Here is a 17,025-nt window from a genome sequence, read left to right as displayed (position 1 = left end):
CCTCCCTTCTCTTCCTTAATGCTCTCTTCTCTCCAGCCTTCTTTACTTCAATCTATAAACACACTGGAATCCTCCAGTTAGAATGTCCCCATCTTCCTCACCCTGTATTACCTTCTAGCTATCACCCTTTTCTTCCTTTGCATCCAAAATCATTAAAAGTGCTATCTAAATTCACTCTTTTATAGTTATCTTTCATTCACCCTCAAACTGGTGCAATTTGTCTGTTCCTGAAAGTACTTTCCCTAAGGCCCTAATGGCTACCTTTAAAAGAAATATCTAAGAGACACTCATTGGTCCTTCTCTCATCTTGGGTCTTTATCTTAGGTTAGTAGTGTCCAATCTTAGCAGTGCCCAATCTTTTTCTTTTAGAAATAAAATAAAATAGAGAATTAAAGGCTTCTGGAGCCCTATTACAAAATAAACCAAATTTTAATTTTGAGCCCAGGACTCTAAAATACCCCTTAATTAAAGATTTTAATGAGCATCAGAGAACAGCAGGCCACCAAACCCAGAAGAAAAAGGGACTCCAATCACACTTGACAAGCCATCTTAACATTCCATCTTTCCATCAAAATGTCTTAACATTCTCTCTTCCTCGGACTTCTAATATAACAGTTTCTGCAGATATCCTCATACTCCCTGAATTTACATTTGAAATCTGCTTCCACCACTTTCTCTGTGTGGCTATGGGTGAGTTATATCAACTCAAGTGATGGTTGTACTGCGCTTGTCAGCCTCTGACCTGCCCCTGCTGTGTCAGTGAGAGTCTCTGCAGGCAACAAAAGCAACTGTAAATAGAGTCTAATCAAGGAAGTATTAAAAGGGATGACAAAGCATCAGAAAACCATAACTAGAGCTGGAAAAGAGTTGGAAACTTGGTAAATAAGAACTTTGTTCACAAAATTGAACCACTGCCAAAACCATAGTGAAAGTCAATTGGGAAGAGATAAACACCTTGACCACTTCTCACTTGTACTATCCTCCAATATTCTGCTGGTGCTTCTCACTGGTCAAGCCTAACTGGAAATCCAGACCCCGGTGGAGGCTGAGTGACACCGTCTCTAGAGGCCAACCTCCTGAGACACACAGCAAGCCAGGGAAGGGCAGACACTGAACCTGGAGAGAGGACACCAGAGAACAACCAGCACTTGAGCACACTGCCCACTGCTCTTTCCTTCACTTAAAAAATATTTACTGTGACAGGGACTATTCTAGGGAATCAGAGTACAGGGGTTCACAAGACAGGAAAGATATGTACTTTCATGGTATTTCATTCTGCATAAGGAAGACAGAAAGGAATAAACAAGGCAATTTCAGGTGATGATAAGTGCTATGAAGAAAATAAGGGGTACCAGGAACCCGATGTAGAGAGGGCAGTCCTTTAGATGAGGGTAATCAGGAAAGTCATCTCTGAGGAGATGACAGGAGAGCTTAAAATGAACAAGAAGGAGGAGACCAGGCTTTCTCAGAGTCAAGGGCAGTGTGTTCAAACAAGAAAGATTGGCAAGGGCACAGTGCAAATGTCCCGAGGAAGAAACCAGCTTGACTCATCCAAGGGAGACACAGGAGGCCTGGGTGGCTGGAACATGTAAGAGGGAGGGTGGCAGGAGGTGAGGTAGGAATGTCAGGCAGAGGCTAGATCATAAAGGGCTTTGTAGGCCAGGCAGGCAGTTGGGTCTTTCCTGAATGCAATACAAAGGTTTTAGGCTGGTTGTGGTGGGCTGGTAGATGTGGATTAAGACACATCTGATGTCCAACTGTAAAATATAACTTTCACAATTCTGTGAAAAATAAATTGTAGTGGGATGAGAGTAGAAATATCCCACTACAGCTTGCACTGCCCTACCAGAGGTCCCATACCCAGGAAAGCTAAATGATGTTTCAGGTACGAGTGACACTGTTTAGAGCAGGATGAGCACCTGACCCAAGAGTAGCTCATTTCCAGGTTGGCTAGCAGCCCATGAAGCGACTTACAGCTAAGAGCTCTGAACTGGCTTACATTCTTCTGAAATACAGACTAGAGGATAAAAAGTGGATTAATCAGCCAGTTGGTAGTATGAGAATAAAGAGGCAGCAAAAAGCAGAGACACAGAAAGAAATAAGAGAGTAGCTTATGCCAGGGCTCCTAATAGCTACTCATATACCCATATAAACACTTGCTCCTTCTTTTTTTTTTTTTTTTTTCTTGAGACAGAGTCTCGCTCTGTCGCCCAGGCTGGAGTGCAGTGGCCGGATCTCGGCTCATTGCAAGCTCCGCCTCCCGGGTTTATACCATTCTCCTGCCTCAGCCTCCCAAGTAGCTGGGACTACAGGTGCCCGCCACCTCGCCCGGCTAGTTTTTTTGTATTTTTTAGTAGAGACGAGGTTTCACCGTGTTAGCCAGGATGGTCTCGATCTCCTGACCTCATGATCCGTCCGTCTCGGCCTCCCAAAGTGCTGGGATTACAGGTTTGAGCCACCGCGCCCGGCTGCTCCTTCTTCTAATTAGTCTCCTGAGTTTCTCTTTCTTACAAGCAAAAGAGTCTAACAGGCACATTGGTGTTCACAAGTTTTCCTCCTTAAACCTCTCCTTCTTATGCACATTAGCCAGGATGACAAAGATTTGCTCTGGTAACAAAGGTCAAATCTCAATGGCTTAAAACAACCAACGTTTACATGTCCCTCATGATATGACTGGGACTCTGTTCATCATCTTCCCTCCAATACCAAGACTGATAGTGCATATGCTCTCTGGAACATTGATGATTGCCATGGCAAAGAGAAAAAGAGTTCTGGAAGGTCTTGCATCAACAATTAAATGTTATGCTAACAATTAATTGAGAGAACATGTCATGTAGTTCAACCCCATCACAGGGAGGCCAGGGCATGCAATCCTGCTATATTCCCGAAAGAGAACAGGAAATATTTACATTTCTTCAAGATGGGCCCATTACTTATTTAATCTAAATTTAATCTAAGGAGCAGTGAGCCTTCTTTAAATGTTTGTTGAATACACAAATGATTGCCATTTGTAGGGAGAAAATGAAGGCAGGAAAACCAGACAGGAAATATTTGGCACACCTATCACCATGCACTGAATCATAACCATGGTCTTAATTGCTGCCTATACACCAATGTCAAAATTTCTAGGAGAGATGCCCCATTTAATTCCATATCTATATTTTGAACCACCTACTGGAATAGCACATTTGGATGTTATCATAGACACCTCAAGTCTCATGTATCAAGAGTGAACCCTATCTTTCCTACAGACTTGTAGTCGCTTTCTTGGTCAATGGCCCCATTATGTGTTACTTCAAATAAGAAATCCAGGTGTTATCCTTAACCCCTCCCTCTCTTCTGAAAACAAATCAGTTGCCCAGCTCCTCTTTAAACTTATCCCCATTCAACTAACACCAGGACCATTATCCTACTTCATGGATCCTCATAGCTTCTTGCCTATGCAATTTTGTCTGGTTTTCCTACCTTCACTTTCCCCCTACAAACGGCAATCATTTGTGTATTCAATAAACATTTAAAGAGGGCTCATTGCTCCTTAGATTAAATAAGTAAAGGGCCCATCAGAAGAAACTCAAAGCCTAAAGGAGACAGTGATGTAAACAAAAAATTACAATACAATGGGACAAACGTGATAACGGCCATATGGAAAGTAGCCTGGGAAAGGAAAGACCAAATTGAGGGTGATGGTGATGGGAAGGTAGTGTAGGACTGATATGGTTTGGATTTGTGTCCCTGCCCAAATCTCATGTCAAACTGTATGTAATCCCCATTGTTGGAGGAGAGGCCTGGTGGGAGGTGATTGGATCATGGAGGTGGAGTTCCCATGAATGGTTTAGCACCATCCCTCCTTGGTACTGTTTTACCAAAGTAAAACTTTAGGCAAATGCTGTGGGAGCAGTAAGAGCTGCTCCTCGGTGTGAGTCACAAGGCTTGGAAAAAGGAGTTGAAGGATGCAGCACTTGCCTGGCATCTAGTAGGGACTCTACCTAACTCAGTCTAACCAGGGTGGATAGAAGGGAATGGCATGGAGGAGCAAGCAGGAGGCTGATCAGCAAGGACCTAAGGTGTCCTGATCCGTTATTTGTCAGGCAACTGGGTGGAAGGTCATCCACTGAGATATCAAACCCAGAAGGAAGAGTCGGTCTATGGGGGATCACACTTTTAATGAGGGATACAATCACATGGTTAACATTTACTGAAGACTAATTTCAGGCATAGTGCTAATCACCTTACTTTACTATTTTGTTTAATCCTCACAACACTCTTATGAAGCAAATTGTACCATTATCTTCATTTTGCAATTTAAAAAGAAACAATGAGATTCAGGGACTGACGGTTTGACCAGTTACTAAACGTGATTTGCACCTGAGCCCAGGTTGATCATCTATCTACCAAGCTCTGCTGAGTTTGAGCTGCCTGCAGGAATTCTGTCTGGATGTGTCCACAGGCCGCACCACAAGCTGGGAAGTGTGGGCAGAGACATTGACTTAGGGGTCACTGCTTATGGGGGGCACGGCAGGATCAAAGCTGTGGGCCTGGATGAGATGGCTCAGGGAACTCTAAAAAGGAAGAAGGCAAGAGGACCTGGGGAACACTAACCTTAAACAGGCAAAAAGAGGAAAAGAAACCAGCGAATGAGTTTGAGAAGCTGCCCTCTGAGAAAACGAACCCTTAAGAAATGTCCTTCAGTGAATCTTTTTCAAATGCCCCTAGACCAATGCCTAGCACTCGATAAAGGACCTCTGGAGTCAAAAGGGGCGTTCTGTCAAGGGGGTGGGGGGACTTTATACCTAATTTTTCCAGCTCCTAAAGGACCAAGCGATATGAAACCCGCAGGGTGACCTCGCTACCTGGGAGGTAAGTCTGAGACAGGGAGAATAGGGTCAAGGACAATAGCCAAACCCTCCTCAGAACAGGACAAGAACGCTTTCCCCAATTCGACAGGGTAGCGGCGGATGTGAGCGCCACTCACAGCTGCCCGCTCGGATAAGAGGTTACTGCGGAAACGACCAGGAGGGAACCGGCGAGAATCCAAGCAGCTCACCGACTGGGGTCGCCTCGGTCCGAGAAGGGGAGCGCGCGCCCTGACACGCAGGCATGCGCGCGCCTGTGGGAAGTCAGGGAGCGCGCCCCTGCCAGTCGCCCCGCCCTCCCCAGAGCGCCTTCTGCCCTCCCAGCAGTTTCCCTCAGCAGCCCTGGGCCTCCGCTGGCCCACGCAGACGCCCCTCGACCCCTGCAGCCTGGCGGGCAGGCGTCACGGGGGCGGGACCAGAACACAGCCCGCTCCGCCCCGAGCGCCCGCGGCCCCGCCCCCTCTGGCCGACAAGGGGCGGGCACCGCCGGAGTGGGCTCCGTGGGCGCTGGGGCGGGAGTCTCCTCACTCCCGCCTGGCAGTCGATCCTCCGCTGACTCGGCGCCCTTTTCCGGGCTGTCTCCCACCCCCTGAGCGGACGCAGGGAGTCGAGGCCGGGCGAACCGGGCGCCATGAAGGGCAGCTGCCTAACAGGCGCCGCGGCGGAGGGGCTGGTCGGCTGAGGGCCCGCGCCGGGCCGAGGCATGCGGAGCCCGGGCGGGATCCTGCTCCAGGCGCTGCCCCGGCTGCTGCAGCACGCGGCCCTCCCGGGCCTCGCCGAGCTGCCTGCCCGCTGGGCCCTGCCGCGGGGTGCGGGCGGGGACGGCCCGGCGGACCGCCTTCCCCGCGGGGGCGGGGCGAGCGCGGCGGCGGCAGCGGCGGCGGCCTCGGGCGCCCTGCTCGGCGCCTATCTGGAGCGCCACGGTCAGCCAGCGGCTTCGGAGCTGCCGGAGCCGGGCGGGGCCTTGGCGGGCGGCCCCGGGAGCGGCGGCGGCGGCGTGTTGGTCGGCGTGGCCGAGGTGAGAAACTGGCGCTGTTGCTGCCTCAGCAGCACCTGTTGGTGCCGGAGCCTCGTGCTGGTCTGCGTGCTGGCAGCCCTCTGCTTCGCTTCCCTGGCCCTGGTCCGCCGCTACCTTCAGCACCTCCTGCTGTGGGTGGAGAGCCTTGACTCGCTGCTAGGGGTCCTGCTCTTCGTCGTGGGCTTCATCGTGGTCTCGTTCCCCTGCGGCTGGGGCTACATCGTACTCAACGTGGCCGCTGGCTACCTGTACGGCTTCGTGCTGGGCATGGGTCTGATGGTGGTGGGCGTCCTCATCGGCACCTTCATCGCCCATGTAGTCTGCAAGCGGTTGCTCACTGCCTGGGTGGCCGCCAGGATCCAGAGCAGCGACAAGCTGAGCGCCGTTATTCGCGTCGTGGAGGGAGGAAGCGGCCTGAAAGTGGTGGCGCTGGCCAGACTGACCCCCATACCTTTTGGGCTTCAGAATGCAGTGTTTTCGGTAAGTAGGGTCCCGCTGGCCTGTCCCTCTCCAAGTCTGTTTTTGAGCGGTCTTGTGGCGGCCCTAGGAGGGCGCTCTATCAGATAAACACCAGCAGAGAAGTGACATTGAGGGCAGGAGTTACAATTACTTTCCATCGCACCCTGGGAAATCTGTCATACACATAAAACATACCTAACGCGGAGCCTCGAAAGACAGTTTGTTAGGTAAAAAACTAATGTTCCTTTTTCGGGATGGGAACGTAATTAAAAATGAAAAGCCCTCTTAACAGTGGTCATGCAGGGACATGAATGGAAATGCCCATCTTCAATACTTGTCATCTTTTGTAGCAGCTTTGGCAACATTTAGGGAGGAAAGCTTCACGTTTTTAGCTTTCTCTCTTGCTTGCATAAATACATCCAGGGTTTTGATTCAAGTTTTTAGCGACATGGACCGAAGGAAGTGTTTCAGTCAACAGTGGAGGAGCTAGTTGCAGACTCCGGATTTTGGAGTTTCCTAAATTTTTAATGGGCTTTTTCTTCTTCAAGTAATTGTGCTTTAATGCGATGTAAAGGAGAAAATCCTACTGTTTATCTTTCTTTGGAGGAACTTCATTTCGAAATCGCACGGTGGTGAATAAAACAGAACAGATAACCTTTTGATCAATTAGCATTTATTTTTCTTCTATATATGCACCATTATAGACTCTTTTCTGTCCTTGTATTCATATGTTTTGCTTGCCCAGGTTTTTATAGCTAGTGTGCATCTCCATGCAACTGAGTTAGGATAGAAACACTGCTAGTGAAGAGATCATTTTACTGGAAGAAAGGAATCTGGTCTTTACAAACTTTGTGACTTTGGATCAAATTACTGACCCTATCTGGCTTCACTTTTCTCTTTTATAAAGTGAAGGACTTAAAAAAGTAGATTACCGTGTTCCCCAAATTCAATTATTCTAAACTACCAAGCGTTTATGTAGATTCCCAGGAACTCAACCCTTCAGCTAGACTTAAAGAAAACTGTACTGAAGTAAAAAGATAATTGCACTCAAAACCGTAGGAATTGATGTATTTTAAGTGATTCTAATGCATTGTTTCAAAAAGTAAATCATTGTTAGTCCCTGGAAACTTTCTCATTTTGTTTTGAATTAGGAATAATTCTAACCAATCTACCTCTTTGTGATGAAATTAAAATCTTTCACTTTTTTCTTTTCTTTTAAATGCCTTCTGCAAACCTCTTGATTCCAAGCAACAGCAGCAATGACTATGGAATGGTATTTGGTAGAGGCAGTGGAAACAGATAAGGGGTTTTCTGTAGAGATAAAGTTTAGTGTTAGCAGTAGTTTGGTATAGTCTTAGTCTTAAATTTCTTTTTCATACCCTCCTATAGTATGAAATATAAACTTGAACTTTGATCCAGTCTTGGGTAATAATAAATAAACCGTCCCAGGACTTTGAAAGAAGGTTGGCTAAGGAACCTGAATAGATTGATTGTTAGTTTGTGTTTCAGTATAGCATGTATCCTTGGGCCTTTTCTTGTCCACCTACTGCATGCCAACTACTATCCTAGGCTCTTTCCACATATTTCTGATCCTTAAACCAGCCCTGCAGAAGTTGATTATGCACATATGATAGACTAGTGTCTACTAGTTAGGAGCACAGGGCTGGTGCTGTGGATTCCTGCTGTCTGCTTAGAGTCTAGTGACTTTGGGCAAGTTGTTTATTCTCTCTGTGCTTCAATTTCTTATTTGTAAAATAAGGAAAGTAATGATACCTACTTCCATAGGATTATTGAGAAGATTACATGAGATGAATACATGCAACAGAGCCTGGCTTAACAAACACGTGTTGGCTTTTGTCGTTTCTGTTGTTAGGACCCAAGGTCACCAAGGTACTAAACTAATGGTAGAGTCAGACTTTGAACCATGGTCTGATGGTAGGGTCTCAACCCACCACCTCTTCATTTCTTCAATATATATTTAATGCTGGGTATAGTCATGGGTAAATAGTAAGGGCTCATTATGTATTTACTGATTGACAATAAGGTAGGCTTTTCTTTTGATTATGTCTGTTACATATTAAGTATGTGACTAAGAAGTTGTATTTTGTACTTGGTAATAATTTAAGGTAATCATGTAGTTGAAACTGAGCTTGACAAGGGACAACTCTGAATTTAGCATTGTGTGGTCAATAAAAAAGAAGGGAAAAAAAAGAAAAATGGCCGCTTGCAATAGGTATTATTGTCACCATTTCACTGAGAAAGAAACAGAAGCTCAACCATCCAGGAACTTCTTCAGTCACCCACCTACCAAGTGGCTGAGCTAGGGTTTGAACCCAGAATCAGCTGATATGGTGCATCTTACTGTAAAGTTTTTACTCATAGCCATAGCAGGGTGGGCTGTGAAGCCACTGGATATGGTCTGTTATGTCCTGTTTATACCTATTGTCCTGAACTGCCTGCTTACAGAAGTAGTCCTTTCAACTAAAACAGTTTACTGAATTCACCCAGGATATGTGAAAGAAAAGAAAGCTTAGTTAAGGCTGATGTTAGTTTTAGTCTGACTTTCCTTTCTGCCTTCTAGAACTCCATTCTGCCTCCTCATATACCCTCTCCACCTCATACCCCTCCTGCTGACCATAGTTGCCCCCTTTTTAGGCATATTTCTTGTGTTTTCTACATCCCTCCCTATCTTTGAAATCATCCTTTTTTTAAAAAAAAAAACAAATTCCAGTTAAAACTCATTTTTTTGTGTGTGTGTGCCCATGATTAGAGAAATTCATCTGGGCTTACCTCAAAGAAGTTAGGTGTAGTGGTCATGAGAGGCCCAGGCTTTGGAAATAGATGATCCTGAATTAGTCCGTGCCATCTGGCCTTCTCCATTTCCTCATCTGTAAAATGAAGTAGAGTTATGAGGCTTAAAAAAGCTGATACTGTGAAGGCATTAAGTATTTTGTCTGGCTCATAGTCACTTCCCAGTAATTGTTAAGTGTTATTATTATTTATAGTGGTGGAGGTAGTTGTATTCACATTTTAGAAGCAGGAGCTGATTGTAAAGGATAATATATGGAAGAAGGAAAGGCGCTTTCCCTTGCTTATCTCCTCTGAACCATTTTTTCCTCTTCTCCCATGCATACTAGAAACTTGAAATCAGATTGGTTTCAACATTTACAGTGTCATCTTGAAGTAGTTATAGTTATTCTTTTGAGCCATACTTTCTGTTGTGAGATGTGTTTAATAATACATGCTGCAGAGCTGTGATAAAATATATAGTTTGCTCATTATTTGCTACTTCTTTCTCACCATCCTCTGCATTCCAAAATGAGGATACTGAAACTGAGCTACTTTTTAAAAAAATTTAACAAATACCTATATTGTACTTAACTAATTGCCAGGCACTGTTTAATCATGCACTCATAACTTATTTACTGTTCATTTCAGCCGTGATCCTCATCATATAGCTGAGGCAGTTGAGGTACAGTGGTGAAATAACTTGCCCAAGATTACACAGTTAGTAAATGTTTAGAGTCATTAACTTACCCAGGGTACTAGTGTTGGTCCAAGAAGATCTGGATTTCCCAGACACATCCTGATTCCAGTTGTAGAATACTTGTCCTAGCGCACCTTGAATATCAGACATTATGGAGGACTGGGTAAGGTTCTATACAGTTGACTTAGGTATCATCCCAGATGTTAGAGCAGGGGTCAGAAAACCACAGCCCAATTTTGTATGGCATACAAGCTAAGAATGATTCTTCCATTTTTAAATGGTTGGAAAAAATACCACAAGAATATTTCATGTACATGAGAATTATATGAAATTCAAATTTCAGCATCTGTAAATGGTGTTATTGGAATACAGCTGTGCTCACTTATGTGTGTGCTATGTGTGTCTCTTTTTAATCCAAAATGGCAAATTGAGCAGTTACTACAGACCCTACTGCCTACAGAGCCTGAACTGTTTACTACCTGGTGTTTCATGGAAAAAGTTTGCCAACTTCTTCTGCCTTAGAGTCACAGCAACAAAACAGCTACCAAGCCTGAGCCCCTGCAGCTCTAGGAAGAGGCCCTTAATTTCTCATATATATCTTATATTTTTATTTAACAGAAAAAATATTTTTAAACAAAAGCAATCAATGGATATTGTGTGTAAAATGCAAACAAAATAGAAATTAGTAAATTTAAAAGTGCAAGACCTTACCCATCACTGTGGCTCACTTCTTAGTGAACTGCTTTATAGAATTATTTGTTACCAAACCACCAATTACTTTGGTTATTTATGTGAGCTCACCATAGGTTTGAAGCAACAAATAGATTCTTTGTTTTGGAGGGAGCCAGGGAGCTGTGAAACTGGTACTGACTGAAATAATAATAGTGAAGGATGTCATCATAACTTTAAGCAGATATAACTGTTTTTCAAGTTTTCTTAGAGTTTGCATTGAGTTATCAAGAAGATAAATCACTTTTAGTAATTTAGTTTATATTTGAACTGAAATTTATTACAGCTAAAGAAAAGTTTTTGGCAAATGACTCTAAGACCACAAATACAGTATAGTATCTTAGCTTATGCTGTGGAGTCTTCTGGTTCTGTCTTAGCTCCTCTGTAGCCCTGACAAAGTCATTTAATGATTCTGGCCTCCAGTTTTCCTTATTTGCAAAATGAGAGGGTATAGATTAGGTCAGTTTGCTTTTAAAAAGACAAGTGTTCTGAGCAACAATGTAACATTACGTTTTATTTTTTAACAGTTTAGTGATAGTGTGTGTTATAAAAATACACATTTTCTCATTTTCTTAAGTTCTTATTCTGTAATATGTTTTCTTATTTTCTTAAATTCTTATTCTGTGCTGTAGATATAGCCATAGATTCAGATAAAGATATGATAGTCGTAATACTTGTCACTGTATCAGTGTATCTAATGATGATTTCTTCTTACTAGTAAAGTGTAATGATTTGCTGCCAGTGGTACAGTTCAGGCAAAATAGAAAGGCAGACACAGTCTGTGTTTTGAAAGAGTTGGAGTCTGGCCCTTAAGGGTCAGATAGGATGACCAAGTTGTGTAATGTCATCTCAGTGCACATCCTGAGACCTCAAAATACCACTGAATGCAGCTGACCTTTATTTCCTTGAAACTGGTTTCCCGTCTTTGTGTGTCTTTAGTTATCTCATCAGCTTCTGCGCTTTTTTGTGTCATATGTAGGCTTATAATTCACTAATCTATATCTCTAGCCTGTTATATTAATATATATACAGTGTGTTTTATTAACCCTTCCTAGATTTAAAAAAATTTGTTTAAAAGCAGAGGTTATTAAAACGTATTTTAACAATATTTGTTTTTTCCGTCTATATGTATTCATTGTAAAAACTTTGAAAAGTATAGCAAGTACAAAGAAAAAAGTCCTTAGCATTTTAGTGTTTATTTTTCTCTTTGCATTTTATTGATATGTATTTTTAATATAATATTGAGTTAATGATTTTTGTGACCTTCTTTTACTTGATGTAATGAACATCTTGTCATTACATGTATTGCAACATGACTTTTAATGATTGCACAGTTAGCTGTAGTTTTCTATCTTTGTATCTTTTTTAAACCTGCTTAGAACTGGGCCTTAGATATATATAGAAGGCATATGATACATTTTTTTAGTACAAATAATAAACCTATAGTATGTCAGATTGTATGAAGAAAATCTTTTCAACTTGTGTTCCAGAAATTATGTACAATAAGATACACATTTTTTCCCCCTTGGGAGAAGATTTAAGACCTCTGTGTGTATGCAGGTGGGAGGGTGGAAGGGTGGTTAAACCAGATTGTCAGATAAATTGGTGACCCCTCCCTAAGATATTTGGGAGCCATTAAAAGCATTTCCTAATTTAGGGACAGTGAACTCTTGAAAAAGCTTGCATATATGAAGATGCTTCTGTGTCGTAGACAGACATTGACCTAACCATTTCTGTCAGTAGAAATCTCTTTACTCTGAAGCCCTCTAGCTGTTAGGGTAGGATCTCAGCATTGCTATGGCCTCGTTCTTCTTTTTTTTTTTTTTTTCCTGCAGTAGCAGGACTTTTTTCAGTACTCTCAGGGTTGCTTGAGAGACCCTAACGAGAGGCTCTTAGCCTTGACATTAGGTTCACCTTGGAGGTTTCTGGAAATATTTTTAGTATTCATTCAGTAAATAATTGGTAGGTGCCTAGTATATGCCTGCTGCTGTTTTAAATGCTGGAGGTGAAGCCGTGAATTAAATAAAGTCTCTCCCGTGAGGTGGTAGCATTCCAGTGGAGAAATAGCATTCTAGGTAAATCATGGTGTAAATTTTGCTGAAAATAAGTTAATTTTCATTTATAACATTTTTTCTGTGTGCCTGGCAGAGTGTTCTTAATTTCTGAAAATCCAATTAAAAATGGACTTTGCATTCCAACTTGTTTATAAACTGGCAACTACTCTAGGTTTCCATATTTATAGATAAAACATTGTTGGTGTTGATACATCCAACCTCCAATAAACATATATTTAGCACCTAATATATAGTAGGCATTTGTTAAGATCTAGGGACACAATGAGGACCAAGACAGGCAGATCCCTTTCCTCACAGAATTTATAGTTTGGGAAAGGACTGAGGGGCAAACAAATGGCGAAACCTTTAGTTATTCTCCAGTGCAAAGGGGACAGGGAAGTATAGTTTCTGTCAGAGCACTTGAAAGCACTTAAAAGACTTGTGGCATCTGGGAAGGTTTCCTAGAGTAATTGATGACTGAGTAGTGAAAGACAGTGTAGGAGTTTTCGGAGTAAATGGACTGGAAAGAAGGATGTGCTTGTTGTACTCCCCAGAAGGAACAATGTAGAAAGGCCCAGAGGGAAAGAGGAGCAAGTAGTGTTCTAGGAACTGAGACAATTTTGATGTGACTGGGACGTAGTGTGACAGGATGTGTGAAACACTCAGGCCAGATCATGAAGCACTTTGTGCCATGCCTCATGGCAGTAGGAGGGAGTTTAAGCAGGATTAGGCTCACTTTTTAAAAAGATTTCTGTAGGAGTTAGCATAGGTAGTGAGTGAGGTAGTCTGTGTGTCAGGACCAGAGAGGAGACTGAATTAGGAATAGGCCCAGACGGTGGATAGATTTCCCCAGAGAAGGTGCGGTTGACAAGAGGTAGTAGATATTGGATGTGGGAAATGAGGAATTAGCTGTTTGCCTGACTGACGAGGTTTCCAGCTAGGGCCGCTGAGTTTGGGAACACAGAAAAGATGAAGAGGTATTTTGAGGAGCAAAGGAAAGAGAATATGCAGTTAACGCTTTTCTTTAAACTGATTTTTAAAGTTTTGATTTTCTGAGAGTGAAAAGTAGTTGCCATTTATGAATTCTTTTTCTCTCTTCCCCATTTCCCCATTTTCTTTCTTTCTTTCTTTTTTTTTTTTTTTTTTTTTGAGACGGAGTCTCGCTCTGTCGCCCAGGCTAGAGTACAGTGGCGCAGATCTCGGCTCACTGCAAGCTCTGCCTCCTGCGTTCACGCCATTCTCCTGCCTCAGCCTCCGGAGTAGCTGGGACTACAGGCACCCACCACCACGCCTGGCTAATTTTTTTTTTTTTTTAGTAGAGATGGGGTTTCACTGTGTTAGCCAGGATGGGCTCGATCTCCTGACCTTGTGATCCGCCCGCCTCGGCCTCCCAAAGTGCTTGGATTACAGGCGGAGCCACTGCACCTGGCCAACTCTTCCCCAATTTTTCTGAAATATTAGTAGGAAGTATTTTAGGGATATATACAGTAAAATACTATCAGTAAATATTAATTAGATGAAAAGACCAAATTGGTCATTTTAATTTCTCTTGACCAATCCTTTCTTGACAGTCTTAGGGATTCATGATTTTTTTCTATAGTGATTCATGATTTTTTCCTTTATAATGTAATTTAATATATTTTAATTGGAATTTATAATATTTTAACAGTAATTTTGTTAATAAGCAGCATCCCAAATACCAAGCAACACGTCTGTACAGGAAGGTATAATTTGCCAAAATGAATGCTAGATTCTAAATATAATAAATATATTTAGAGAAACTTCATTACATTTAAAGGTAAAGGTTGTGGCCAGCAGCGTTGCATTCTGCACATAAAATTTGAGATCTTCTGAACACAGGTCACCTTTATATTCTTTATTACATCCATGCCAAGATAGTCTATGTAAAAACAAAGTTTCTTGGTGGGTTAAATTAAAGTGGTAAAACCATTGTGTAAACAGCTATAATCTTAGAAAGCAGAAGAGCTGGGTCAGGTTTCCTGAGAGCTGTGCTTGGTGCTTTGCCTAAGAGGACCGACCACAGCCCCAGCTTCAGTGAATGTCCCAGTGATCTAAAGACGGAGGTTCTCAGTTGTCAGCTCCAAAAATGCCATGTTCAGAGGTGAATCAGCTCTTGCTCTTCAGAATTACAGTTTTTTTTTTTTTCTCTCATTTATTTTTTCCCTCCCAGATGGAATACTTCGTTTTCAGGATCTATTTGGTATAGTGGTGAAATGCTCTTCTACATGTTAATAACCCCATGTTAAGTGAATCACATCTTCAAGTATATCATGTACCTCTGGGAATAAAGGATATACACTTTTATAGTGCTTCTAGAGTTTTTAAAACATGGGAGGATAGCAGTCAGGTGGTGTTTGCCATCCCTTAAACTCTCGCTGTGGTATCTCATCACAGAAACTAACTAGCAAGATAGCATTGATATCCTAGGTTGAGAAATCTAGGGGTTCTTTGATTTGGAATACAAATCCTGAGTCAAAATGCCGGGGTACTTGCAGGCAAGAATTCCAATGGTATTGATCTAGGCTCATGTTTAATGTCTTTCTACAAAGTAGAACGAGGAGACAAAATTTTAGAACTTTGGTGCTTGAAGACTGCGGAGAGAAGGCTGGATGCATCTCCTTGTGGAAACAAGTGTTCCAAATATGTTTGTCAAAGACTGAGCTAGATGGAGATTCCGAGTAAAATTTTTGCTTATAGAAAATGCCATATTAAAATAGGCCAGGCGCAGTGGCTCACGCCTGTAATCCCAGCACTTTGGGAGGCTGAGGTGGGCGGATCACAAGGGCAGGAGTTCAAGACCAGCCTGACCAACATGGTGAAACCCTGTCTCTACTAAAAATACAAAAATTAGCCAGGTGTGGTGGTGCACGCTTGTAATCCAGCTACTTAGGAGGCTGAGGCAGGAGAATTGCTTGAACCTGGGAGGCGGAGGTTGCAGTGAGAACAAGATCGTGCCATTGCACTCCAGCCTGGGCGACAGAGTGAGACTCTGTCTCAAAATAAATAAAATAAAATAAAATAATTTGGAAGAAGCTGTTCATCTTTAATAAAGTTATTAATAGTTTAAAACCTGTATACATGTATGTTACTGTGTTGCTCCATTGGTTAAAGCATTGAACACTCCAAAAATATTTACGATTATTAACTAAAATTATATGTATGCATAATCACACTTTTTCCAAAGGGTAAGGTTTGGCCATGAAAGATTTGATAAACTTCAATTTATGCAGTTTATGCATAGGTGACGGTAGGTAGAGTTGTTTCAGATTTATGAAATCTGTTCTTAAATTACCCATTTGAATATTATTGATGTCATCTGTGAATGTCAATTATGTGTTATATTTAGAGAAACTTCATTACATTTAGAGGTAAAGGTTGTGGCCAGCAGCGTTGCATTCTGAAATTTCTGAACTGAAATATTTATTTTAAAGATAACTTCCATAATATGTAATGTTTTGTTATTAACTGCAATGTAATTTTTATAACATTCATTTTTGTTGTATGTTCTTACTTTTTATATCTGACATGTTTATTCTAAAGAAAGTTCTCTGCTCCTATAAGTGCTCTAAATTGAAGAAGGAACCTTGCTCAGCTTAGCTCCATTCACATCATTCTTTGACTAGACTCCCTGGTACCTTTCCTCTGAGTATAGGCACCTTCCTCTTTTATCTAAGGCCCCAACAAGTATCACCCCATCTAGTTTTCCTGTCTTTAGTTTACAGGATTTCTTTGTGTGTGCCCTATAGACAATCCTAGCTGTGCTGCCAGCTTTATGAATACATTCTGTACTTTCCCTGCAATTGCACTCTAGCGTGGGCGACAGAGCAAGACTCTGTCTAAATAAATAAATAAATAAATAAATAAATAGCATGGGCGACAGAGCGAGACTCTGTCTCAATAAATAAATAAATAAAATAATTTGGAAGAAGCTGTTCATCTTTTGTTCATTCTCTTCTTGGAACACCTGCCTTCCTCATCCTATCTATCTTTGCTTGCCAAACTCATACTAGGCTTTCAGTGTTGCCTTGAATCCCTCTTTTCCCAAAAAGTTACCCTTTGGCCTCTACTTCTACAATTAATTTTCATCCTTTATTCTTTAATGCTCAGCATGTAGTCCTTCTCAGTGCTCCCCATTCTGCCTGTTTCTCAGGTAGTTTATGTTTACTTGTCAGTGTTTAATCCATCAGTGGTAGGCATTGTGTCTTTTTATCTCTTCCAAGCACCTCTTGGAGCATCTTGCATTAGCAGTTATTGAGTCAGTGATCAATAAGGTGGATTGTTAACAACCAGTCATTGTAATATTCTTTCCAAATCAGCAGTAATGCATCTCCAGTTCAATATCTATTAATAGAATTGAATGTAGTTTTATTGAAAATATGAAATGATTTTTAGATTAGGTTGTAT

The 17,025-nt window shown here is 42.1% G+C and overlaps 1 protein-coding gene across 3 annotated transcripts in view; it reads left to right on the top strand.

Moving 5' to 3' along the window:
* The first annotated feature begins 5,382 nt into the window (after window positions 1-5,382).
* Window positions 5,383-17,025, top strand: part of TMEM64 (transmembrane protein 64) — a 54,357-nt gene continuing 42,714 nt past the window's right edge. For 2 of the 3 annotated variants that reach the window (XM_033202630.1, XM_033202631.1), the window contains exon 1: window positions 5,426-6,351. In XM_033202630.1, coding sequence (XP_033058521.1) covers window positions 5,557-6,351 — 795 coding nt within the window. In that variant the 5' untranslated portion in view covers window positions 5,426-5,556. Of the gene's footprint in view, window positions 6,352-17,025 lie in introns of all 3 variants that reach the window. The other variant, XM_033202632.1, reaches the window with a different exon arrangement.

This window comes from Trachypithecus francoisi, unplaced genomic scaffold (genome assembly GCF_009764315.1).
Source record: "Trachypithecus francoisi isolate TF-2019V2 unplaced genomic scaffold, Tfra_2.0 Lachesis_group7, whole genome shotgun sequence".
NCBI lineage: Eukaryota > Metazoa > Chordata > Mammalia > Primates > Cercopithecidae > Trachypithecus > Trachypithecus francoisi.
The sequence above is the reverse complement of the archived record's forward strand: the minus strand, read 5'-3'. Positions and strand labels throughout refer to the sequence as shown.